The sequence below is a fragment of the Mytilus edulis genome, chromosome 9, assembly GCF_963676685.1.
Source record: "Mytilus edulis chromosome 9, xbMytEdul2.2, whole genome shotgun sequence".
In the NCBI taxonomy this organism is placed as follows: domain Eukaryota; kingdom Metazoa; phylum Mollusca; class Bivalvia; order Mytilida; family Mytilidae; genus Mytilus; species Mytilus edulis.
In genome coordinates, this window is record NC_092352.1 from 56,305,100 (window position 1) to 56,333,073 (window position 27,974).

At 32.4% G+C, this 27,974-nt stretch overlaps 1 protein-coding gene across 1 annotated transcript; it reads right to left on the reverse strand.

Moving 5' to 3' along the window:
- Window positions 1-609: 609 nt before the first annotated feature.
- On the reverse strand, window positions 610-27,974 carry LOC139490065 (glutamate receptor 4-like). Its single transcript, XM_071276916.1, has 13 exons — window positions 27,816-27,974; window positions 15,980-16,114; window positions 14,664-14,918; window positions 12,812-12,978; window positions 11,124-11,312; window positions 9,399-9,557; window positions 6,279-6,497; window positions 5,624-5,724; window positions 5,168-5,258; window positions 3,629-3,962; window positions 2,976-3,193; window positions 1,907-2,157; window positions 610-1,164 (listed from the first exon to the last, which is right to left on the reverse strand). Exons 1-13 carry the CDS (start codon window positions 27,877-27,879, stop codon window positions 864-866), a joined length of 2,484 nt encoding a protein of 827 aa, XP_071133017.1. The 5' UTR covers window positions 27,880-27,974; the 3' UTR covers window positions 610-863.

Sequence of the window (27,974 nt, forward strand, 5' to 3'; positions counted from 1 at the left end):
TGCCACATCCAGTCTGTGATTATGTTTGATGTTTTTCTGCTTTGTATCGATCTGATGAGTTAAGCCTTTTTCTCCTGATTTTTATGGTTCGTTCTCATGTTGAGCTGTTACAAAACTGTCCAATGTTAGGGATGGTTGAACGCTCACATTTTTTGTTAACCTCGCTACATTTTTTATGTCCCTTGACAAAGTCAATAGCCTGTAGTTCAGTGGTTATCGTTTGTTCATATCTGTCATATTTGTTATTCGTTCATCGTACTGTTATAAATTAGTGCGTAAGTTTTCTCAATTAAGTGTTTCATATTTTTCAAGTCGAGGCTTTTTACAGCCGACTATACGGTATTGTTTTTTTCTCATTTCTGAAGGCCAACCGTTGCCTATAATCGCATATATCCACTTTATTTGAACTTTGGTGGATAGTTGTCTCATTGGCAATCATATCACATTTGTTTTGATTCGAATTCCAGCTACTTTGTACTAAATGATGAAACTATCGAAGCCTTCATATGTATACCATCTTTTTACACTAAACTGGCAACTCCAAATTTATTTAGCAGTTAAAATTTTGAAAAACATTTTCAAAGTTCTTTATTTATTGTTGATAAATGGATTACAGTAAAAACGTATTTTCATTATTTACATATAAAGCAAATATAATGAAAAGCATTCTGGTATATACAAGTCATACAAGTCGTACATGTCGTCATATGAGTATTGTTTTTACAAAACGTTATAATTTAAATAACACAAGACCGGGAAACGCAGCAATTTTACCTCATTTTGAAAGAAAAAATCAAAAAGCATCACAAATACAGCTGTTATAGATATATATAAAACACTTTCCAAACTAAAATTGTTTTAAACTATTCTTTGGCAACGAATGGTGACGTTTTTGTGGTATCGTTTTTGCTAATCACTCTTTTTAGCTGTAAAACATAAGGTTGAATTTTGCCCGACAGAATCTTCCTATAAAAAAGTTCGGCAGCGAAGAAAATGATAGATATTCCTGCCACCGCCAAGTAGACATAAAACAATCCTGCCAAGCTGTCCATTCCCAACGGTTTCGCACCACTTGTTCTTGCTTGTGAAGAACATGACCCTAGACTTGGCCACCATTCCTCTTTCCATCTCTCTGTCATACCAGCTTCTTGCATCTTCATCATACTACAGATAGAACGTTATGATTGGTTGAAATTCTTGCATTGCTTTACTTATTTTACAGGGTGAATTGTCAGTCGAAGAATATTATATTTTAAATAGATGCACAATATATTCAAAGAAAGGGTCTTTCGACTCTTTTACACAAAGAAGCGAATGTAACCTATCAACTTTGACAGATCGAGGCTTCATGATTACATATCGAAATTGAATCCCTAATCATATGATAGCACTGTTCTTTGTTTTGATTATTCTTAGATTAGCACCCTTTGCACTATAGCCGTCGTCTCATGACACAAGTTTGCTTTGCTTCAAACTTAACCTTGTCGAATGTATTAAAATTATGAATCACCTTTAAATTTCATAAGAAAATATATATTTGATATTAGGTTAACATCATACCAAAAGTTGGGGTGAGTAGATTTAAAAAATATATGTTTGAAAAATATTTATGCAGACAATTTTGGATTATTTTGGCGGCAGCTGTTTCTCAAAAAAAAAAAGCCTTAAAATAAGCTATGTTAAGCACTATAATAAATTATGGTATAGTTTTCTTACATTGTACATATTCTCCTTTGTAAACATTATAATTCAATTTTTAAAATGAACTACTTACAAAAAAACTCGATAAAAGGGAAAATTCTGAATTGAGCCGAGTAACCGTCAAAGATCATAATGTTCAAATTACCATATTCTTTTTTAAAATTCATAGACTTGCAAATTGAAACTTATTATTTCAAGTACTCACTTCAGGTTAAACGAATCTTTAAAGAGTGCGTTTTCAGGAAGAACAAATCCTAGACCAGCGTTATTGAATATCTCGTCTGCTAAAGAGTACTTCTCACATTCCTGTCTGACTATGTAGTCTAACTGAGTCACATCTGTCATAAATGCATGTTTTCCTTGATCAACATAAGACAGAGCTTCATCGTTGCTTGTAACTTTTGGCATGCCCCCCATTACTTCCCATACTTTCTTGTAGATTCCAGAATCAGAAGTCTAAATTTCGGTAAAAAAAAGCGATGAATACATTATAGATCTTGTATGCAACTTTTGCTTACAAAAAGTAAAATAACAAAGATACCAAAATTCGAGGAAAATGCAAAACGAAAAGTGCGTAGTAAAATGGCAAAATCAATAGCTGAAACACCTCAAACAAATGGATAACAACTGTCATATTCCTGACTTCGTACATCCATATTCTGATATAGAAAATGGTGGATTAAACCTGGTTTTATAGCTAGCTATACCTCACAGTTGTATGACAAGGATCAGAAAACGCGTCATTCAACTTTCTGTTTTAGAGACCTTTCGGTATCATCTGGTTTTGTTGGATTATTACAAAATTTCAAAGATTTGAATACGAACATTTCATTGGTTGATATACTTATTATCATAACAGAAAGTGAAACTGAGTATTGTCAGATACTTGTATAAAAATATGTACAAATGATTTGAATTTGAAACAGATTGTATGAAAAAATATTAATGTCTCTTAATTTTTATATTTTTTTCATATGTATGACGTTGGTAAAAGAATCATCATACTGCATAAATTAATCTGAATTTAAAACACTTTATATTTATTTCTACTGAAAATAATATCCTTTCTGTAGCAATTGCGGATACATTTTGGAGAAGGAATTATGATATTAGAATAATTTTACAGAAGTTGTCCTTTTCGTCAATATGTGTTAATTGCTTTCTTTATTAAAAAAAAAACATATCGCGTGTTATTATAAAAAAATTTTAAAAAGAAAATTATAAACTTGACACTCTCAACGTTTTCTAAATTAGCAACAAAAATTGGTCATTACCATAAACAAAGTGTGAAGATTGGTACCAGATTTCACCAAAGGTTCAATTTCCGTCTGTCCAACCAGTTCCTCTAGGCTATTTATTGGTTGTTCAGCAATACTGACTGTCAAGTTAGCGGCTAGATTTGCAGTGTATGTCGACGTCATCAAGATGGTAAACACCCACCAAAATCCGAGCATTGACCTTCCGGAAAAAGTGGTTGGCCTTGGATCTACACCTTAAATTGCAAAAAATAAGGGTGTTGTTAACTTTAATTAATAAAAAAACGACATTATATATTACTAGGAAATTAAGATATTCAATTAAACAATAATGTCAATATTCAACCAATGTAGAGTGATGTGTGATCTTAATAGTACCAAAAAGTATATAATAAAGAACCTAACCCTAAGACTATTCACATAAGATTTAACATGATATATCCCTATAAAGCTATCAAATTATAAAGAACATGCTAATAATGATTTTGAAAGAAAATTAGCAAAGCATTTTTAATGTTGTTTTATTCAAGATTCATTTATTGCATGCGACTGTATGCCCGAGTCATTTGACCACCCATAAGTATATAAGTTGATAAGATAAAAGAAAACAATGATGATACAAAGATCTTATCAAATAAAAGTAACGAAAACAGATGCAAGAAATAATTTACCTTGCTCAAAGAATGAACCATAAATTAGCCAAGTTGTCTGTCTCAGACTTTTCTGCTCCACTACTAACTGTGGTTCATCTTTGCATGTTTTCTCTACATTTGGATTGATATTACCAACAACACACAAAAGTATTCCGACCACCACAATAGCCACACCTATACAGCACCATACAATCAATGAGAATGGTTTAAACATTTTGAATATTTTGTTTGGTTCTCCATCAGGCCGTTTGGTCAAGATACCAACACCATCTTCTATATATGGTACAGTAAAATCAATGACAGTTTCTCTGATAGATGTTATGGTAAATGGTCCAATTGCAAAATCAACATCCTGAAAACATTTTTTTTAAATATGTATTACTTATTGTTGTGATTACTATTTATTTATTAAGACATTCTACAGATTATTTATGGGGTAAGTGTTTCTCAGACTTTATGTTGTGTTTTTGTATACTGTTGTTTGCTTATTTTCAGAGTTTTAAAAGAGATGACTTCAGCCTCCCAATTGTGAACTTGCCGTTTCTATGTAGCAACATTCCAGCAGCGCCTGCATACGGAGTTTACATCTCCCATTTGATGCGATATTCCCGGGCTTGTATTTGCTATCATGATTTCCTTGATAGAGGATTGCTGCTCACAAGGAAGCTATTAAACCAAGAGTTCCGAATGGTGAAATTGAAATCATCTCTTCGTTAATTCTATGGACGCCATCACGAGTTGGTTGACCGTTATGGAATAACCGTTTTTTTTTTTAAACATGATATCAGATATGTTCCTCATGTCGAAACTAAAATACCCTTCTCTTTTTACGAATGTCATCTACCGAATTAAACTATTTACCGGATTTGTAATAACATAATCAACAAGAGGGGTGCCACAGGTGGAGCAGGATCTTCTTCCCCTGCCGGAGCACCTGAGATCACCCCCAGTTTTTGGTGGGGTTCGTTTTGCGTAGTTTTTAGTTTTCTATGTTTTGCCTTCTGTTCTATTATTTGCCTGTTCGTCGTTTTATTTTAGCCATGGCGTTGTCAGTTTATTTTCGATCTATGAATATGACTGTCCCTCTGGTATCTTTCGTCCCTCTTTTAATGTCACTTTGGTAATTTTTTCCTCTCTTATCGGTACTCTAGATGCAACAAGTGTCAGAAATCATAATATTTTGTTCATCATTGCAAAATTCATTGTATTGCAATGGAAATCAGAACTACAGACAACACGATATCACTAACAATTATTTTTGAATTGTAATCGTTAAGATAGATCTTATTATATCTGTCGCAATAATGTTACTGTTGTTATTGATATGAACAGATATACATTTATGTCCATAGTTAAAAATTTATCTCTTGTGGATAGTCGCACTTTGAACAATCACATCACATTTTGTTTTATAAATGGCAATTTCTTTTCGTTTTAAATGTACGATATATTCCTACTCTGATCTTTTTTTGGATAGTCGCACTTTGAACAATCACATCACATTTTGTTTAATAAATGGCAATTTCTTTTCGGTTTAAATGTACGATATATTCCTACCCCACGCATCACCATGCCGACCATTCCATTCCAAGTACCATCACTGTTTAGCCCCCCGTACATACCATCTGGGGGCCCTACAATTTTGTAACTGTAAAGAATAAAAACTCCTTAAAGCTAAGCTGTCATTCATTATTTTAGAATGCACTTAAAAAGTCTCATTATAATCCTGGTACTTTTGATAACTATTACACCACTAGGTCGATGCCCCTGCTGTTGGACGTTATTTTTTTTAAACAGATTGATTTCCCACTTTTGTTTTTAATTATAGTCTTCCTAATTACTTTAAATCCAGAAAAGCAGTTCGAACGAATAAATTTGTACAGTGTTGTTTTCAATAACTAAAAAATGAGAAAAAAAACTTATTTAGCATCTATTACTTTCTAAAAAGGTTCCATTATAAAATAAATATTAGGTTAACAGTTCGAATTGTGTCAGTGTCATTATTATACCTACTTGAATTTAAAATGCCGCGCCAGTTCATTGAGTATATCAATACAAAACCCAGAATACTCAATTGTACCATTGTTGTCAGTGAATATCACAAATGGTTTTATCTGCAATATGAACAGCGTTAGATAAAACAAGTTTGAAATAAGAATTATGAAAATGTAGAAGAGTAATGTATAAGAATGAACTTTAAGGAATATGGTATTTGCTATCAAATACTTCGTTGCTATGTATAGTGCACATGCACTTGTTTTGTTGCTCGTCAGTGTTTCTGTTCTTCCGTTATTTCCAACTATAGTTGATATGATTCTCTCGGTTCAAGTTGAAACCCGGATTTATTTTTCTCTCAATCGATTTATGACTTTTGAACAGCGGTATACTACTGGTGCCTTTATTTACCATTGTCCCAAATGTTTATAGTAGTTCAGGTTGTACTTGAACTGCTAACCCTCCAGATGACCTAATATAATTCCAGGTTTTTAGTGGATAGTGTTCAGTAAGTGTTTTCTTGTGTGTAGTTTGTCTAAAGATTTATGTTTTCCATCTTTAGTCAAATTATCTGTCCTTGTTTTTTATTTACTCCTAAACTTAACTTACGATAAAAAAAAGTTGATAATTGATTATTGTAGACTAACTGTTATGTACATGTAAAAGAGATTACCGGTTTTGTAGCGATAGTCAACGTTTTATTTCCAAAATCTGTAAAATCGTTCCCAAATAGCACATTGTTGACTAGATCAAGTCTGTTGTCATTGTTCCAAGTTCCCATATATTCGTATGTGTTTGTGTTTATCACTGGACTACATATTTGATATGTTGTTGTCTTTGGGTATGTATCAGCACCCCATGAAAGGCCTCCTGTATGTCCAGTAATTGACACCTGGTAAAAGAAATATGGGCTGGCAATGCAGTTCATTAATTATATAATCAGATGTCGATATAGTTTTGTGCAAAGTTTATACTTGTTTTAATATTTGACTCGCTTCATCAGTCTTTATTATTACCATATCTGAATATCTGTAGTAAAGCCTTTAATTCACGCCTTTCAGAGACTTGTATCAGCTTGGCAAAAATATGAAGATATATTGAATCAGAAATAGTCTTTTCTAAAATGCTGATGATTCAAAATCAGACTGTTTGATAGATATCAAATTGAGGATGGAAATGGGGAATGTGTCAAAGAGAAAACAACTTGATCAAGAGAATAGAATAAGCGAAGGAAACCAATTGTTCTTAAACACAACAAGAAAAGCCGCACAAGAAAGCGGGCTTTAGCTTGCCCCAAAACTAAAATGTGTACTAGTTCTCTTAAAATATACCCTTCCTTATACATCTAGCAAAAATATAAACACACGGCAATACGCACAGTAAAGGAGGGGCCAAAGATACCATAGGGACAGTCAAACTCATAGATCGAAAATAAACTAACAACTCCATAGCTGAAAAAGGAAAGGACAAACAGACAAATACTAGTACACAAGTAACAACATAAAACGTTTAAACCTCAGCTTAAAAGAAGTCCGAGTCTGGTGTCAGTAAAAGTAACAAAAGAATTTAAGAAAAATTACAATTATACATAAATTAACAAAGGACTACTAGCAGTTATTGACATGCTTGCTCCAGAAATCAATTAAATCTTTGAAAGATTATGTTTTCATCATAGTAAAATCAATTCAACTCCCTCTCGTTTAGGCTTTAGTATCATACCATCATAAAATATATGAGAGGAACATAACCTGTATCATGTTAATATTTCAATTATCATGGATTTATTGAGTGATAAAGTTTGTGTTGTTAGATTTATCAAAAGTAGTTTTTTCTTCTTTTATTCAAACCTCTTTAGAGAATGGATATGACTTAATTGTGAAGTAAGGAGCCTAGAAATCAATGGTGTCGTTTGTTGATGTGTTACATATTTGTGTTTTGTTCATTTTTTGTACATAAATTAGGCCGTTAGTTTTCTCGTTTGAATTGTTTTACATTTGTCATTTCGGAGCTCTTTATAACTGACTATGAAGTATGGACTTTGCTCATTGTTGAAGGCCTTATGGTGACCTATAGTTGTTAATTTCTGTGTCATTTGGTCTCTTGTGATAATTTGTCTCATTGGCAATAATATTACATATTTTTTTTATATAAGCTCATTCCCCCTGGTTTTTGCATCTCTACTTTGTATTTGTTTGGCTTTTTAACTATTTTGATCTGAGCGTCACTGATGAGTCTTATGTAGACGAAACGCGCGTCTGGCGTATAAAATTATAATCCTGGTACTTTTGATAACTATCGTACGACGTGAAAGCTTTATATCTAGCAATTAATATAAAAATAAGGAAATGTGGTTTGATCGCCAATGAGATAACTCTCAGTAATAGACCAAATGATACAGAAGTAAACAAATATAGGTAGTAGCACAGCATACAATAATGAGTAATGCCATAACGCATAGTCAGCTTTTAAAGGTATACGAAAGGACAAACCTTAACAATTCATATGAGAAAACTAGCGGACTGATTTATATACAAAATAATGAACGAAGAACATAATTATATGATAAACAGCAAGAAACGACAACCATAAAATTACATGCTCATGACTTTGGACAGGCACGCATCTTTGTAAGACAAGGGTTGCGATCCATTACACTCTGGATCGTAACCTTTTGCTAACGAACATGCCACACAGTGATAGGATCACAACATTGATGATGACAATAAAACCTTGCAAGTGCTTTATTTTAAAACAAACAACATATATTTCTATCTTCCCACCCTTCAAACAATTAAAATCATTCATTCTGCTTTTTTTAAATTGATATTCTATGTTTAATTAAAGATCATTTTGCTTAACTGCTTGTTTTTCAATTTTAATCCGTGTGATAAGACCTAAGTACACTTTGAACATGACTATTCTGTATCATCACACGATCTTTCAACTGATTACATAGCAGTAAATTTATTTATAATGGCTTCAAATATTTTGTATATCTTGTACACACGACACCATATAACACTGACATTGCATGCACAAGAAATAAGTCTTCTAACATTAGAATTTACTGTTGTTTTGTTTTTGATCGGTTTAGATTTTTATGGTCGATTTAAATGATACATAGTTTACTTCTATACTATTGAATATAAGAAATAATTCAATGCAGAATATTTCTTATTATTTCGGAAAGCAAATAGTATACTGTAACGTCTTAACACTGTTTTGTTTATCAATAAAACGAATCCATGCTAGCAAATCTCTGTGGATATTGTCTTCACCATTACATCTGTTTTTGAAAACATAAAGAAAAATTAAAATTAAAAAAGAGGGACGAAAGATACCAAAGGGACAGTCAAACTCATAAATCTAAAACAAACTGACAACGCCATGGCTAAAAATGAAAAAGACAAAAAATAAAAAACAACAGCACACATGACACAACATAAAAAACTAAACAACACGAACCCCACTAGGGGTGATCTCAGGTGCTCCGGAAGGGTAAGCAGATCCTGCTCCACATGTGGCACCCGTCAATATATACACGACGCCTTAACCAGTTCAATTATATTTAATTTCCTGAGTGATATCACAAATCAACGTAGTTTTGTCATCTAGACAATTCTCATGTGCTGTAGTGATATATGTGCAAAACCTAATCACTGAAAATTCTTCAAACAAGTTACATCGTGGATAGAATAAAGTAACGAACGGAGAAGTTTATGCGCTTTCTTAAATACAATGAAAGTGTAAAGTTTTAATAATAAAAAAATTATCTATCTTTAATATCACTAACCTTGTTTAATTCACCAGCCAATGAATCGCCATATTTGAGAACAGAGGAATTTTGTCTGCAGTTAAATGTCTCAAACGCTACGCTTGGTGTTGACGTCTCCAAGTTTTTTAACGCCTCTACAAATACATTTTTCCCATCACTGATGTAACTCTGATGAGCCTGAAATATATATTGATTGATTGATTGTTGATTGCTTAACATACAGTGGCTAATAGTGTATGCATGTTCAGGACGATGAAATATTTATAATGGTTCAACTATGTGTGTTTCGTAAATGCATGCCCCTGTTTATATAAAAACAGTTGAATTATTCAATATAAAAATTATTTTCATTATATAGGAGAACATAGATATAGAACAAATATACTAAGCTACATAAGTTGAGGACAGGGACTACTTACCCTCTCAGAACATTTGAGTTCACACCAGGTTTAGATTTGGGCTTAGGTTTGTGTTACTCACTTTTTTATGTAGTATTTTGTTAACTTGATCATCTATCAGTTGGTTTTATTTTGTCATGGCGTTGTCTGTCTTTCTTCGATTAATGCATTTTGAATGTTCCCTTGGTATGTCCCACCTCATATCGAGGAAACACTTTAACACGGTAATATTAACAAGTGCATAGATCTACCTGCATTGCTAAAACAAATACCAAATTAAAACCACAAGGTTCATGGTGGGTCAGGCAAGAACAATTATTATGTATATAATTGTAATGCATTTGTATATAACGTTTTGGATTTTTTGTTGAATTCAACGAGAAGAATATTCATTTATGAAAGTAGCAATACTAATCCCAATAATCATTGTCGTTATTTGATAAGCTCAATAAGCCCTGTCTTAAATTAACAATTATATGTTTGTCCACCTTTTAAATCACTGAAGTTTGTTATCACTATATTCGACAAAACAGATAATGTCAGCTTCCCAATGGTAAACTCCTTATCTATATGTACAAAATGTAGCATCATACCATCATTCCCTGCATATGGATTCTATATCTCCCTGTTGATACAATATCCAATACCTTGCGTTTCCTTTTACGATTTCCATGAAATATTATTCCCACTTTCAGTGAAGCTTCTAAATCAAGGAAACGTTAACAACGCAGCGACAAAAAAACAATATAAAATCACCGTGTATACAATATCTGTATATGTGAATAATATAGATTATAACATGGCATTTTTGGTATCAGATCCCTTATCAGCCCTACGATATGATATCAGCACTAGAGCCAACAGGTCATGAACCGATAAGGAGTCTGATATGAAAAATGGTATGTTTTGTTCTTTTTATCATATACTTCGACAGAAGCCATACAGACATTTTTGTTTAAACTTATTTATAAAGTTCATTTATTGTATAATTTGTTTTTCATTTTATAATTATGTATTTTACTGATCTTAATATTCGTTGTTTAATTTTACTTAGTTTTGAATTTAACTAAAATGTACCAGTGAAGTTTATTTTCCGAAATTTGTAGAAATGCTTATACAAATGCATGCGATAAATATAATAATCGAAAGCAGTTGATATCAACCAGAAGCAGTTGATCTATATACTGGAAGCAGTTAATAACGAAAGTCATATCACACGACCAGGACAATTCTTGAGATTTAATAAATGAATTAGTTTTATCAAGTTGTAAAATTATAACATTATTTTTTATACAACATGTACAAGTATATGATAAAGCTAGATATATATATTAATATCATATACCGAATGTATACTGTTCTGTGGCCATACATCATTACATGTTCCGTTATCACCAATCATATGAGGATAATACATTCTAAGATATGAAATCCTTCCGCTTGAAATATTAGCATTGGAGTATGTGGGTAGTTTCAATCCTTCCGCGTATATAATCCATGTGTATTCTGTGGTCAACATATTTAATCTGTTTGCCTTTTGAAAAAATAAACAAATGATATAATATGATGGGGAAACATAAAAAGACAATATTGCAATGATAAAGCGAATACGAATTAACATAAAGGTTTAAATTAGGACGTGTATATGCCAATCCGGAAAACTCTGTCAGTAGAAGTCGTTAATACCTTTTCATCGTTCTATATAGTTTGTTATTTCATATCGGTTGAGAATAAGATTCTCTTATTGGATTGAAAGGGGTCACATGATATTCATTATTCTTCAGCAATAAATTCCATCGGTAATTAACAGAAAAAAAAACGGACCAGAAAACCGGTCGTTAACAAACTTTTACATGATAATGACCGGTGGGGCGTGGTTTCCGTCTGATAATGACCGTTGGGGCGTGATTTCTCTGTCAATGACCGGTGGGGCGTGGTTTCTCTTTTTAGAGAGATGTACCTTTTATAAAACATGTTCCTATTTTAATATATGATTATATTTCAGTTGTTAAATTGTTTATTATATGTTTTCGTTAATTATAAAATTAAAGATAACTTGATTAATAAGTATTTATATACTGATAAATTGCACTTAAATGAATGGCAGTATTACTACGACTGGTCTTCACTCTTTGCCATAGAAATCGTACAACTACTCGAGTTCGCTGTAGGCATTTTGAATTTATGAGAATTTTCCAAAACATGGTTTTCTCAATGAAATAAACATAATATTTCTTGAAAAACTGGTCATTATCGTGATGCGTGGACTGCCCGTAGGGTAGTGGTATTGACTGCGACAGCGATAATGACCTCGCTTTCGGCTCAGTCATTATCACTATCTAAGTCAATACCACTGTCCTGTGGGCAGTCCATATATCACAATAATGAGCAGTTTTTTAAGAACTATTATATAATTATTATAATAGGCCATCGTTAGGTTAAACTTTTCCGATTTGCTCAAACTGTAGGTATAAACACAAAATATTTGTTTCATCGTATCTTTATTTTTTTCATTCGATTGCTGTTTTCGACATTTGCTTTTTTCATTTTCATAACATTGAATCATGTGAATGTCAACCCGGCATAAATTTGAAACAATTAAGAGTGATCTAAACTACTGTTCATACAACTAGGCTAAATGTTTCGAAGCTTGAAAAATGAACACTATGGCTCTTGTGAAACTTTGCGTTTGAAGCTTTCGAAAAAATAGTTATCAAAGGTATCATGCTTATAATTTGATACGCCGGACGCGCGTTTCGTCTGCATAAGATCCATTAGTGGCGCTCAGATCAAAATAGTTAGAAAGCCAAACACGCCTTTTGAAAACAGTAAATTGATAAAAAAAAAAAAATGACCATATAATTGATATTCATGCAAACACCAAAGTGCTGTCTTCTTGGCTGCGGATACCCGCGGGAACTAAACGTCCACCAGCTTTGGCATCGACCACATATATTTTATTTCGGCCACAGTTGTCTTTTATAATGTATGCTTGTGAATTTCTAATTATATTCATCCTATCTTTCAACTTACCTCGGCCAAAGCTTCGTTAACTGCGATTAAACTTGCAAAAATCACCAAATGTTTTAAACTGTACTTTCTGGCAAGATGTAGTCGGATTCCATGTTTGATATTAATAATTCTAGATGATACTGGTATAGTGGAAAAACGGGCAACTAAGTTTTGTAGGCAGAACGAACCTTAAAAACAACAAATATAAGGGACTTATCAAAGGCACATTATTGGCCAGTAATAAGATCATAATGTATACGATATTTCTTTCTTTTGCATATGTATTGTATATTTTTTCCTAAATAAAAAAAAGTGATAAACTGGCAACAAGCTTTTGTTGTCGGTAAATTGAAATACAATAGATTATATCTAGAATTAACTACTATAATCTTTATATGCCAAGTTGGGATATTAGAACTAAAAAAATAGACACAGATTTTATTCTTACATGTTGATGGAATATGATCATATTTTTCAAAGTTAACACAAAGACATTGTTACTTCAACAGTCTTTGAGACAAGTTTGCAATTCCGTTGAGTGCAAATGTTGTCACCTTGATTTTTGGAGGTAGATCACAATAAGGTTGACAACTTGAATTGTATTCGTTCCTTGATATTTGTCTTAAAACGTTTTGACTCTAGTGCCACTGTTGCAAAGTTATGCCCCTTCTTACAATTTTCTTCCAGGGAAATCAAGTTCTCTAATGGAAAAGACTTTTCCTCGGATGTTTGTTTTTCTTCATTGAAAGAAAAGATTTCTCTTCGGGAATTTGCTGCATCAAATTTTAATTTGGACAGATATTTTTTCCTGTCAGGAAAGTTTGTCCACTACAACACTTAATTTCCCTTAAGGAAATATTTGACAAGCTTTTTTCATTTAAGAAAAGTTCAAGACATCTTATTTCCATGAGAGAGAATATTCTTCTCTAAATTTTCTTAATAGAAATTTATGTTATCAATTTACCTATTTTTCCTCAATGTAAATTTGGTAACAATACACGCAGTATGAATATAATGTCCCTTTATATTGATTCGAGCGTATGTCTTAATGTATAAAAATATGAATAATACTTAATATTGCGACATATTTTTTTTTTAATTAATCAAACTATTAGTCAATATAACATAAACATTAACGAAAATTTTAAATCATTTGTTTTTAGTTCGAAATTTGTAAAATTTATCTTCAAAGGCATAAAATATTATTCAGTAGTTTTATTTGATTTGTTATTTTCTTTGAATCTAATGACCCATGTTTTATATCAACCAACACGACAAGCAAATGCTCACAATGCTGAAGTCTGCAGTGTAACGAGCTATAAATCTTAATGTCTAGAACATATCATAGCTTTTTACATTAGAAATAATCACAATTTAAAATAAACTTGTTTTCTGCAGACGTAATACCCCATTGATTTTCACTTTTCAAAACATTTTGCACAATTAATCTTTGTTACAAATAAAGAAATACTTGGCACGGGTAAACTTTTATCCTGTCCAGTACTATAGACAAATTTTCACATAATAGTTCATTGCATACAAGAAAATAACCATCAATGGAAGATTAACAATAAAAGTTTCTCTTTTCTATCTGTGTACAAGCTTTAGTAACCATGTAACCTCAAAAAAATATTCTATGTAAACCCCCAAAAAGAAAATAATTAGTCTTTGAAATATCCAAGATAAATGTTTATGAACAAGATATATGTTTATGACCAAGATATGTTTTACTACAAAGAAATTTCAGACAAATTACATACTGTCAAACTTAAGGGAATATTTTGTTCGACTTTTTTCGTATGCAACTGGATATGACGTTCTATGATTTGGTGTTATTACACCTGCAGATCATGAAATAACTGTACATACATACTAAGTGTATGGTCGTGAAGTATGACTACCTCCAGGCAATTTTGCGTCAATATGGTGTCTGCTATGGCCTCGTTTGTTATATCACATGGCGGGAAAAACTTGTATGTATAAGTTGACTTGTCAGCTTTGCATGTGCTTTTAGCAAATATCAGGTGAGGGATATGGCGGCTTTTTGACTGCCATTCAATAAGTGACGATGTAGGAACATCTACCAATGTTAGAAATCCACTGTATCCCTCTCCAAGGAGGTCACATACTGCAATTGATTGGCTTATATTGAAAACAAATATAAATGATAAATACAAATAAAGAATTCATATTTTGCTTATTTTAGTTCGTGTTGTTTCTTATTTATTATTTATAACTGTTGATGTAAATGTCCTTTGGTTTTTTTAGTCTTTGTTTACTCCTTGGTTTTGATTGTTATTGTCTTTAGAATTTGGCATAAAGAAAGTATCACTGAACAAACTGTACACACAAAAACTGATTTTACGCAAACGTGTGTTAATGCATTTGTTTCATTCGCTAATTGGATAATAACTTTTTTGGGGTGATTTTGTATCATTTACCAATATATATTTATATATATACAACTGGTGTAGAAATTTTATTTTTGTCTTTCAATTTTTTTTTATCTGAGCATCACTGACGAGTCTTTCTAAGACAAAACGCACTTACAAAACGTTAAGCTACTATCTATGATTAGTTAATTTACCCTTTTAAAAGATAACTTTCTTCCCAGCGGTATGTTACTTATAATTTACGGCAGAACGACGGATTTGGTGTTTGTTTGTATCACATGTTTATAAATTTTGAAAAGTTTCGAATAGAAAGTTTGTTGGATATATTCAAAACATGTTCTATACACCTATTTCAAATAGAAAGAGTTCACTCCTATTTCTTTTCCACTGAATTATTATTCATACCGCAAAATCATTTTTAAATTAAACAAATACCGATGTTGCTAAAGTGAAACGCAGTTTCAATGCTGAATTTTAGATCGATATAGCGCCCCAACTAAAAATGTGGTTTATTTATATTGGCACAAAGGCTAAGTTTCCGTTTTCGTTGTAACATGAAAAAAGAATCACCGCCATTTAGATGATTCTGGTTTTATAAGCTTAGCTCAACATAGCTATTGTATAGTCCTCTAAATAACTTAGCTGTTCATAAATTAATGTGTATTCCTCCATTTGATAACAGTGAAAAGAAAACAACCTTCCTGAAAATAAAGAACATTTCCTATATTTTTTTTAATTAAAAAGATTAATGAGGGACCACAAACACAGAATATATTGTTTTACATTACTTTTGTACCTTTAGTTGTAGTTTCGATTCCATTTCTTGTTGAAGAGATGTGGACAGTAAAATTAACTTCTACAGATCCATCGATAATAATATCATCCGTTACATTATAAGGGCCTTTCCACACATCGTCTTGTATCAAAACACCTAAAAAGTAAAATTACAACAATACCGGACTTATCTTAAAAAAAAGTCCGTAATCAAAGCTGAAGTGTCTTCTTTTTATTTTGTCTTTTGTTTCAAATGGGTTTTTAAATCTTTGATTGAGATCTAGATGCACTTTTACTGAAACCGCGAAATCACTGAAACTGTTACGAAACTTGCATTGGAGTATGTTGTCTGTTGGTGACATTGTTTGGAAATCACCATGCATTCAGTAATAGACACGCCTCTTGAAACATTAAACAAGATGTTCCATAATGGATTAATATAGAATAACTTTTTACATTTTTAAAAGGTATATACCGATGGGTAATACTTGATTAAATAGTTGGAGTTTTAAAATTATTGCGATTTTTTAAAATTTATAAAAAATATCAATACTGTGTTTTTGAGTTAATGTATTGCACAAACATAGCATTAAACAAATTTAAGAAGCTATCTTTAAATAACATTCAGGCAGATTAATGTGAAAGAGTTGCTGCTAAAAGAGGGACGAAAGATACCAAAGGGACAGTCAAACTCATAAATCTAAAACAAACTGACAACGCCATGGCTAAAAATGAAAAAGACAAACAGAAAAACAATAGTACACATGACACAACATAGAAAACTAAAGAATAAACAACACGAACCCCACCAAAAACTAGGGGTGATCTCAGGTAGAGTTGCTGCTAACATGGCTAATACAAATGGAAGTAAATTGAGGATTCAAGAATTTTATAGAAATTATTTTATTATTTATAAGCAGAATATTAAGTCATTTTAAACCGAAAAGTGCTTTTGCACGATTTCAGTCTGGAGTATATGAAGTTTGGTTATGCAATCACAGCATCACAACGAGATCACATTGGACCCTGGACACGGTGGAATTAATAAAATGTTAAAAGCCGTTAACCAAAAGTATTTAAATAGGACGAGAGGTGCTTCAAATTTGTTCAGGAAAATATACGAAAAATGTCAACTTAAAAAAAAGAAATATTAAATAAAGACCTAGTAGTTCAGCCGTTGATAAGTGTGGACGTCCATGCGAGATGGCGAATTCAAAAATATTATACATAACTAAAATCATCTGACTAACATAGTTATATCGCGAGCACGTACATCAAAGCAAGCAACATAATTCGCCTATCAACTATGGATAGATTTTTATTTTCAGTTCTCATCATATCCTTCAAACGAATACAGGACGTAAATTTAATTTACTAGTATATCATCAAAGAACTGAAATACATGTGGGCAGTTTGAAAAGTTGTCCATTACAAACATCGACCTCCCCAATAACAATGAAGTGTTTAAAATTGAAATGCAGATATGCTGGTTATCTGGATGAGATAATATAATTGTAAAAATTGAAATATATTGTGAAGGCCAAAATATATAAAGTTTTCCCGACCTTACCTCCGTGGCCGACGCCAAACCTAAAAATTTAATTGACGATACATATGAACGAAATCCAGGTATTTCTGGTTTTCCGTCTCCGATAATTGTTTTAGAACACTTGATTTACAAAGCGTTAGATAATTACGACTAATACACATAAGTTAATCGTATCAAGAACCTAAAATTTAAATAAACAAACATAGTTTTCGACAGCCGTACAGTGTATAAGTTTTCAAATATTCGAATTGTGATCACAATGACGCAAAAACCTTAATGACATCGTATAATCAAAATATGATGAAAGAGGGACGAAAGATACCAAAGGGACAGTCAAACTCATAAATCTAAAACAAACTGACAACGCCATGGCTAAAAATGAAAAATACAAACTAACAACAGCACACATGACACAACATAGAAAACTAAAGAATAAACAACACGAACCCCACCAAAAAACTAGGGGTGATCTCAGGTGCTCCGGAAGGGTAAGCAGATCCTGCTCCACATGTGGCACCCGTCGTGTTGCTTATGTGATAACAAATCCGGTAAATAATTCGGTAGGTCACATTCATGAACGGGAAGGGGATTTTAGTTACGACGTAAGGAACATATCCGATATCATTTGTGAAACGGTTATTCCATAACGGTCAACCAACTCGTGAAGGCGTCCATAAAATTTACGAAAGGATGATTTCAACTTCACCATTTGAAACTTTTGGTTTAATATCTTCCTTGTGAGCAGCAACCCTCTATCAAGAAAATCATGATAGGAAATGCAAGCACGGGAATATCGTATCAATTGGGAGATGTATACCCCGTATGCAGTTCCTGCTGGAATGTTGCTACTTAGAAATGGAAAGTTCACAATTGGAAAGCTGAAATCATCTCTTTTGTCGTAAAGTTTTGTTTTCAACCGACCCTCATTGTCAATTTCTAAATGTAAGTCAAGATATGAGGCCGACTTAAGTGTATCTGTAGTATCCGTTATCTCTAGCTCGATGGGATAGATGCGTTCCACAAATTTTAAATTACTTAGTGAAAGAACATCATCTATATAGCGGAAAGTAGAGTTGAAGGATATTGCTAACTTCTTATCTGTCTTCCTAAGCAGTTCCTGCATGAAGTTAGCCTCATAATACTAAAGAAACAAGTAGGCAAGTAGAGGGCACAGTTTGTTCCCATTGGAATGCCGACAGTCTGTTGAAAAACACGTCCTCCTAACGTAACAAATATGTTGTCATTCAAGAAATCAAGAATCTTGATAATATCAGTTTCAGAGAATTTTTTGTTTGAATCAGAGTGATCCTTTGCGAAGTAGGATTTATCCCTCCCTAAGACAAGATACTTGTTTCTACGTTGGCCATTCTTTTTAATGAAACAAAGCAATACCAACTCTTTCAATTTGTCTCTTAGTTTGGAATGTGGAATACTAGTGTAAAGGGTAGAAAAGTCAAATGTTGTAATAATGTTACAAGATGAAAGAGAGTTAGATTGTATGTACTCTAAAAGATCTTTGGAATTTTTAAGTATCCACATCTGATTCACGCCCCCTCTAGAATAGGCAGTTACACAATAACTTTAAAGCCCGTCTTTGATTGTTGAAAAAATAGAAACAGGTTTCGTGGAGCACTTGGAAGACCCAGCAATATACCGTTGTTTGTAAGGACACTTATGTAGTTTATGTATCCAATACAGTGATGGAAGATCCAGTTCTTCATCTTTGGTTGAAATTCCAAAGGAACACAGAACAGACCTATGATTATCTAGGATTTCCTCTTTGGTAAGTGTCGTGAGGGAATATGTTGAGTTTGCAAGTGAATTGTCAATACCTAATTCGTTTTTCAAGCAGTTAATGTAATGAGTTTTACACACGAAAACGATGTTGTTTGGGGCTTTATCTGCGGGGACAACAACATATTTATCATGGAGGTAGGATAGGTGTTTTGCAACATTTGGGTCTTTAAAGATTGACGTAGCATGGGCATTAATAGACCCATTCAGTTTCTTAATTCTGATTTGTATCAACGACCTCACTGCCTTAATCCATCCGGAAAGAATGTCTACGTCTTCCTTCTCGCGCTTAGCCCATTGCCTGGCATAATCCTCAACTGCATCCATCAAAATTTTAAAGTTGTATTTCCAATTGATGGATTTAGGCTCACGATATTTCGGACCTTTTGATAACACATTTCGTAGAGAAGTGTTATTAACAATGTTGAGGTCACCGGTAATAACGTGGCCAGCAGGATTATATGTGAATTGGGAACTAGCACAAGTGCAATCAGGAGGTTCAGACTTGAAGTCGTCAAAACGTGTTTGTAATTGAAAATTTTAGTTGCATTAGGTTTGGTATAGGTATAAAATGATTGGTACAGACTGGTCTTTGAAATAAGGAGGTACAATGTATTTTCGATTGAACTAATTTATGATGAAGGATATTGCCTAAGTTGACGCCGTCGATACCTTTATTGGCAAAGGAAAGATTAAGGAAAGATCTTTTCTCTTTTTCATCTTTGCCAATACAGACTGGCTTGAAAAGTCTGTGACTTGCAATATCCGAAATTTTAGCTGTAAATTTGTATTGGTTTGAATGAGGGTGTGTAACAGTGGATTCCAAACATAAATTGAACAGAGAATGAAGTTTTGAAAGGGGTATGAATAAAGTTTCGTGCGAATGTGATGAATACCTAACGGCTTTTGTATAAATGGCATTAGATACATCATTCAGAGAAGGTGATATATAATGACGATCACCATGACTGCGTCTACGTCGAGGAGTCGAGTTGAAAATATTCATCACATTCACCGAGTTACACGAAGGACTAGATAGAATACCTATACCACCAATTTTGTCATTGCAACCATAAGGTGTCGCAGTTCCCAATTTCTAATCCAGTAGTCCTCTTTTTGTCTACGGAGAGTTGTTAAAAGATTAGGATTGTTAGAGCTATGGTATATCTTTTCGATAATGCGAACTGTCATAGAAACGATGGAATGATCGGGCTGATTGAAATGCTGGTATAGAATGTCGTTAGCATTGAGGTTAATGTCTGATTTATGACCGCACATACGTTTGTTTAGCCTTCCTTTTTTTTGGAAAAATAAAAATTGTTTTGAAGGTGTGAATTAGGACGTACATAATTTATTTTTTTTTGCTGAACCTGGTTGTTTAAAATGGTAAAGAAGAGAACGGTTAACCACTTGGAATTAAAGTCTGAATATCATGAGGTCTTTACACCAGAAATCATTTGGATCTGTAACTTTATTGCCGTTTTATTCTTAACTTTAACAATGAAATATCCTTTAAAAAAGCTGTCATTGTGAGTTGGTCAGGGTTTCACAAAATGTGGTGGTAGCGCTAGTAGTAAGACAAGGTGCAAAACTACGTAATCTTTGTACACAATCAGGACAAATGTTCAATAGTTAATGCTGTCTTCGAAACATGATATAAAATAGAAAATAATTGTTAACTTCGGTTATTGTAATAACTATAAATAGGTAACTTTTAAAAACTGAATGTTGTTCAATAATAGAAGAAACTGGTCTGTTTTATAATTCAAGTTTTCATTGTTGTGGGCATTTTATTATTTTATGCATAGATACAAGAAAATAGTCAAATTATAAAATGCCTGAATCGGACTGAAGAATTAGCATAATGGTATAATAAGGTATCTTAAATATTGCAAATAAACTCATCATAGATACCAGGATTAGAATTTTATATTTAAAACAATACATTTAATATTTTCTTGCTTGCGAAGCGCTTTTCTGGATTTACCTTCTTCAGGAACGTTCAAAGCCAAACATTTGAAATCCGAGGATGTATACGTACCGAATTCCTTGAAGAGCTATATGTCAAAAATACCTAAAATAAATAGCCATACTCGTCTAAAGCCAACTTTGCCTGAGGGAGTTAAAACCTTAGTTTCATAATAATTTTAAAATTGATAAACGGACAATTTTAGTAAAGTTTGATAAATCATTTCAGTACCGATGTACTGACTACTGAGCTGATGATACCCTCGGGGACTGATAGTCCACCAGCAGAGGTATCGACCCAGTGATGTAAAATATTGAAAACAACACGTTTAATAATTTCTTGCGTCCAAACCGCTATTCTGGATTTACCTTCATCAGGAACGCTCAAAGCCAAACGTTTGAAATCCGAAGATGTATAAGTACCGAAACCGTTGAAAAGCTATATGTCAAAATACCTAAAATAAGTAGCCAAATTCGTCTAAAGCCAACTTTGCCTGAGGGAGTTAGTTAGGTCAGTAAGGCTAAGGACAAAAAACAATGACAGGCACAAAGCTACAAATTATAAAAGCACGACTATAAACGCAAACATGTTGATACATTCAACTTTTGATTCTAAATTTGATTTAGATCAATTACTTTAATAATATAAAAATGTTGTAATCCAATTTGATGTTTCCTGTGAAAGAGTTTTAATGGTTTGTTTACACAATCATTTTACAAAACATATTTAATCAATTATTTTTCATTCACAACAATATTCATCGGCATCCAAATAAGTTGGGTTTTTTTTTTTAAATGAAATCAATTGTAAACCTAGATCACCTCATTTTTGAAAGATCAATTTGCTATACAGTTAAATGATAAAACTTTTCAATGATTTTAGACTTGTTGATACATAATTGCATCGATCCTTGTTAATATACATTGGTGCAGTGGAAGGTGCATATTATGGTTACACTGAGATAATCGATGTCAGACGGGTGATATTAGTTAAAATTTGTTATGAGAACCTAAAGTAAATAATAATAATTTTAATGAACTCTACATGCAATTACTAAATTGAGGAAATTTCACAGTGAAAACTGAACGAATATTGGTGCAGTGTTTATAGGGTTGATATAATAGCAAATGTCCTAGTGTTTTGCTTGAGACTTCAATCGTACTGAAATTAGTTGACATCGGATTTCGTTTTCCTTAATGTGTATGAACTCTTCTGTAGTTAGCCTAGCTATTGCATCTTCAATATTTTGATCTAAAATTTCGTTTATTCAAAGTATCCTCTAATTGAGCAAACCCGAAAGGTTTTGAATAGAAAATGGTCACTATATGTCTTCTTCCAAACGCCGGCAAATCACTTGCTAAAGTTGGGCGTCCGTTCGGTTATGTGGGATGTACAAGTACTCATCTACGTCCGGTCAAAATATGGAAGTTAAATCAAAGTCATCGTGTATACAGTGCCATACTCACACTCTCAGCACGTACTTTTATCTCAACCGTTAGAGGGGTCCGAAATGGACTGTTGCCATACAAATTATTTGTCCCTGTCTTATTTATTCTCATTCTCCAGTGATTGTTAAAATCTCCTACCTTCATCACGGCCTTGCTGCTATTACAAGACCTATCTATTGTATTCTTTGTTAATCTGTTCTCGTCATGAACATGCATAAAACATTTTTCAACGAATGTAAAACCACCAACAATAATTAAATCTTAGTATTTAGTATACAATGTCTGCTTTAAATATCTTCATGGTCTTTTTCTCCTATGTGTATGTGGAGTACGGCTTGAATTTGACGGCATTGTCGTCTGCTGAAGTTTGTGGTAAGCGGATAACAACTGAGGAGTTCAGAAACAGACGATATGTTCCAAAATGATGTGAAACGGGAGGTGAAATACAATGTATGAGATAAATGTCTCGAGTTGTTTTGTATTAATTGTAAATTTTTACTGTTTGTATTTGTTATCTCTGTATCGATGTAATGCATTGGCTTTATGGGAATACAGATATAAGTATCCATAATATCAAATATTCAAAATCGCGGTAACATGAACTAAATATATAATAATAGGTTAAAAAACATCATACAGTTGCCAATCTCTTCTACATTATACATATCTGAGTTTTTGCTTTTTCTTATGTGTTTTTTTTTTCTATTTTCTATTTTGTTATTATTAATCATTTAGAATTAATAATATTCATTGTTATCAATTATATGTAATTATACTGCCCTCGGAAGGCGTCCTTCATTGACAATAAAAATATAGTATTGTATCGTATTGTATTGTATTGTAATGTATCATATGACGTCTTGTTGAAGATTATATGATTAACGACAGCATTGAGAAATGTTATTTGAACATTATTTTTTGCACAATAATTTTGACTTTTGAAATTGGAAATTCAACTTGATTTGATAATTTTCAGCCGCCAATTTGAATAAATGGAACAATTTATTAAATGGAATATTTCATTGTAGAAGTAAACATAATGCTATACCAATATAATATAAACTAACATGTTTAACTCCCGCCACATTATTTATGTATGTGCCTGTCCTAAGTCAGATGCCTGTTATTCAGTGGTTGTCGTTTGTTTATCTGTTACATATTCGTTTTTCGTTCATTTTTTATATAAATAAGGCCGTTAGTTTTCTCATTTGAATTATTTTACATTGTCATATCGGGGCCTTTTATAGCTGACTATGCGGTATGGGCTTTGCTCATTGTTGAAGGCCGTATGGTGACCTATAGTTGTTAATTTCTGTGTCATTTTGGTCTCTTGTGGACAGTTGTCTCATAATCGGGCCTTTTATAGCTGACTATGCGGTATGGGCTTTGCTCATTGTTGAAGGCCGTATTGTGACCTATAGTTGTTAATTTCTGTGTCATTTTGGTCTCTTGTGGACAGTTGTCTCATTGGCAATCATACCACATCTTCTTTTTTGTATATAGTATTCTGACCATCAACGAAAAGATAGGGAGCAACATAATGAAAAGTGAAATAACAAAAATACCAAACTCAAGGGAAAATTCCAAACTGAAAGTCTCTTCTCAAAAGTCAAAATCAAAAGCTTTAACACATCAAACGAATGGAAACTGTCATATTCCTGACTCGGTACAACAAATAGTGGATTTAACTTATTAAAGTCATAAGAAACGAGTGACCGGTGAAAAATAATGTTCTTCCAATTCTTGAACCAATGCATAAAAACATCATTCTGTGCACGAATTTATAGTTTTTTTCGTGTAAATTTCGTATAGTTGTTTGTTTTTTTTTCAATCGGTCAGTGTTGTTGTGAAAATATGGCAGGTAATTAAAGTTCGTGTTTTGAAGCCGAAGTTTAACGATTGTCACCTGTTTGTCAACAATCGACAAATAATCAACAAAAAAGCATGGAAATTGAGCACGTGTTTAACATGTAAATTCAGATAATAGTTTATTTTAAGGACATCCATGCGTATTGTGATCACCGGATTTTTACGAGATGGGTCACACTGAGGTCACTTTGCATACGGAAAATATGTCGGGGGAATTGCTTCCTGGAAGGAAGCAATTAAAGTAAAGTAAACTTCTTCTTAATATGAATAAATTAAAGAATTTTCTTCAGAAAAAAGTATATGTATATAAGTTTTACAATGAAAACTATCCATTGAATTATAAAAAAACGTATGCATTATTTTTTTTATTTGAGGTTTCTTATGACTTTAAATGGCAATCTAAACCTTTCACTTGTATGACAGTTGAAAATCATTCCATTATATTAACAATAATGTATGAGAAAAAGTATCATACATAATAGGTAAAAACGTAAAAAAATTGGGGTACAGCAGTTAACAGTGTGTTGTAACCTTAATCGCTAAAAAAATCAAACAACTATGTCAACAAATAAATAAAATAGTATATAAACAATCTATAGATAAAGAACGAATATTTGAGAAAGCAGCTGCAAATATTGAATGAGTTGGGAAATGTATACCTAATATGCAGTTGAAGTTTGTGTAATACGACTCGTTTGTCATAGATTCTGGTACTGAGATGACCTTTTATGTCAAATTCGTAGTATAGGATTAGAAAATGACCGTGTTTTATGGGGGGTTTTATTTCTAGTTTTGGAGGATATATGAATCGAGCCCAACTGAAAAGTTGTGATTGTTGATGTTGAAAACAACATCATTAAATCTGAATGTGGAATTAAATTATTGGATACGTTGTTTGAAGGAACTCCAACTCATATAAAAAAAATCAAAACAGCGGGAATAGTTAGTTCCCACAGGAAAACCCACAATTTGTTATAAAAACAAAAGTCTACCTAATAGTATTTTGTCTTTAAGAAACTCCAGCATACTGATCGCTTGCGCCTCTTTGTAGCATGTTTTCCTTTTTGAACACTATTAACATAATATACTAAAATAGAGAATAGAAATGGGGAATGTGTCAAAGAGACAACAACCCGACCAAATAAAAAACAACAGCAGAGGATACTGTATGGTATCCCAAAAGCAATAAATGTATAGCGTATTAGTCATTGTTATTGTATAAGGGTCAACCAACGACAAATTAAAGGTACAAACATGAATACAACAGCAAATAGTCATTCACCTAAAAGGCTAGCTATATAACCAGATTTTATACACCATTTTCTAAATGCCTGTACTAGGTCAAAAATGTGACAGTTGTTATCCATTCGTTTGGTTTATTTGAGCTTTTGATTTTGCCATTTGATAAGGGATTTAATATTCCCCTGAGTTCGGTAGTTTTGTGATTTTACTTTTAGATACACAATTTAGAATTAAAATTTGATACAATAAAGTCAAAGCAAGCATTGAATGTTTCCATTAAAGTTACTAAATAGTCATTCATTCAACAATCATTTCTGTGATAGAAGTTATAACAATGTGTTGCCGAAATCAATGAAATGCCGTAATCATCACACCCACTTTCATAAAATGTATACATTTGACAATGGAAGAATTATATTTAAATCGATGTGGGGTTTTTTTCAATAATTCTGTAATTTTAAACATATGTATACTGTAATCGACCGATTCAGGTTAATAAGAAACAAATTTAATTCTTTACAATCTAATAATTCACAATTAATTGTGTAAAGAAAGGCAAAGGATACAAAAAAAGAAATTCAAAGTTATAAGTCAAAAACAAACTGACAATACCATGGCAAATAATTTAATTTTGGATGTAACGCATCTTCTGATTGGCTGACGTTATTTTGTTATGAGCCCATAGACATAATTTAGTCATGTGACCGTGACGTCATCAACGTTTTTTCATGGTTTTCTACGGTTTAAAATAGAATTTAGAATTAAATTATAAGAAATGACTGTAATATTTTTTGTGTCTATTCGAAATAACATAAAAAATGTGGTGCACACTGTTAAATAACCCGCTACGCGCGTTTTTCAGTGTGCACCAAATTTTTTATGTTATTTCTTCATAGACAGAAAAAATATTACAGTCATTCCTTAAAAAACAAAACTACGAAAAGAGAAACGACAATACACAAAACACAACATAGAAAACATAAAAACTTATCAACTGGGGTTGATCTTAAGTTCTCTGGGAGGGTATATGCGAATAAGTATCTACCGGTGTGTTTTATCTAGTGAGGTTAAAAATCAACTCAATATCCAATTGTAATAAAAAGTCAACTACAACAAATTTATATACACTGATCATATTAAGTGCATTTACAAGCGGTGGTTAAAACTTAAAAAATAGCGCCAAAATAAATAAACAACAATTATCGTTGACTCGTCTGAACGCTCGCCACATTTAGTTGCACCTCATCATAAAATAAATGACCTATCTCTTTTGCAGGGCAGACATATACTATTTTATTTTGTGTTCCTATTTCATTATTTTAACTGGGTTTTTAAATATATATATATTTCTGTCAGTACACTTACCCTTAAAATAAACCATAGCATCTTATATACATAATAATTATTGCAAAGGTAAATGCTCTTTTTATAGTTTTTTTTTCTTTTTTTCGTACCTTATTTAGCAGAAACAATCCGCTTTTGTTATATTTTAAAACGGACAATAAGGACTAAAGCCAAATGTAGTAAGACAAGCTCTCAAAAACTCTTATTGACTCCATAAATTCAGCAGACACAACAAAATACTTATATAAGAATCTAATGTAAATATAAAAAAGAAGATGTGGTATTATTGCCAATGAGACAACTATCCACAAAAGACCAAAATGACACAGACATTAACAACTTAAGACAATGTAAAACAATTCAAACGGGAAAACTAACGGCCTTATTTATGTAAAAAAAAAAGAATGAAAAACAAATATGTAACACATAAACAAACGACAAACACTGAATTACAGGCTCCTGACTTGGGACAGGCACATACATAAATAATGTGGCGGGGTTAAATGTGTAAGCGGGATCCCAACCCTCCCCCTAACCTAGGACAGTGGTATAACAGTACAACATAAGAACGAACTATAAAAATCAATTGAAAATGGCTTAACTCATCAGATGGAAGAAATATTTATTTGCAAAATTTGCTTACCTATTTTATATTGTCCAGCTAGTACCAATTCCAGAACAGCAACTGTAAACACAATTAACTCCATTTTTTTTACTTCTACAAAATAGTTAATTGGAAAAGATTAAAAACGAACCATCATTACAAATCAATACATTTGTTTGCATAGTGTAAATTAATGTT

Excerpts from the sequence above, each read along its gene's own strand:
- LOC139490065 (XM_071276916.1), bottom strand. The coding sequence starts at position 27,879 with ATGGAGTTAATTGTGTTTACAGTTGCTGTTCTGGAATTGGTACTAGCT. Across the intron at positions 14,919-15,979 it reads AATCGAAACTACAACTAAAG|TATGTGACCTCCTTGGAGAG; the intron begins GTACAAAAGTAA and ends AATCAATTGCAG. Across the intron at positions 11,313-12,811 it reads TTAACGAAGCTTTGGCCGAG|GCAAACAGATTAAATATGTT; the intron begins GTAAGTTGAAAG and ends TTTTTTCAAAAG.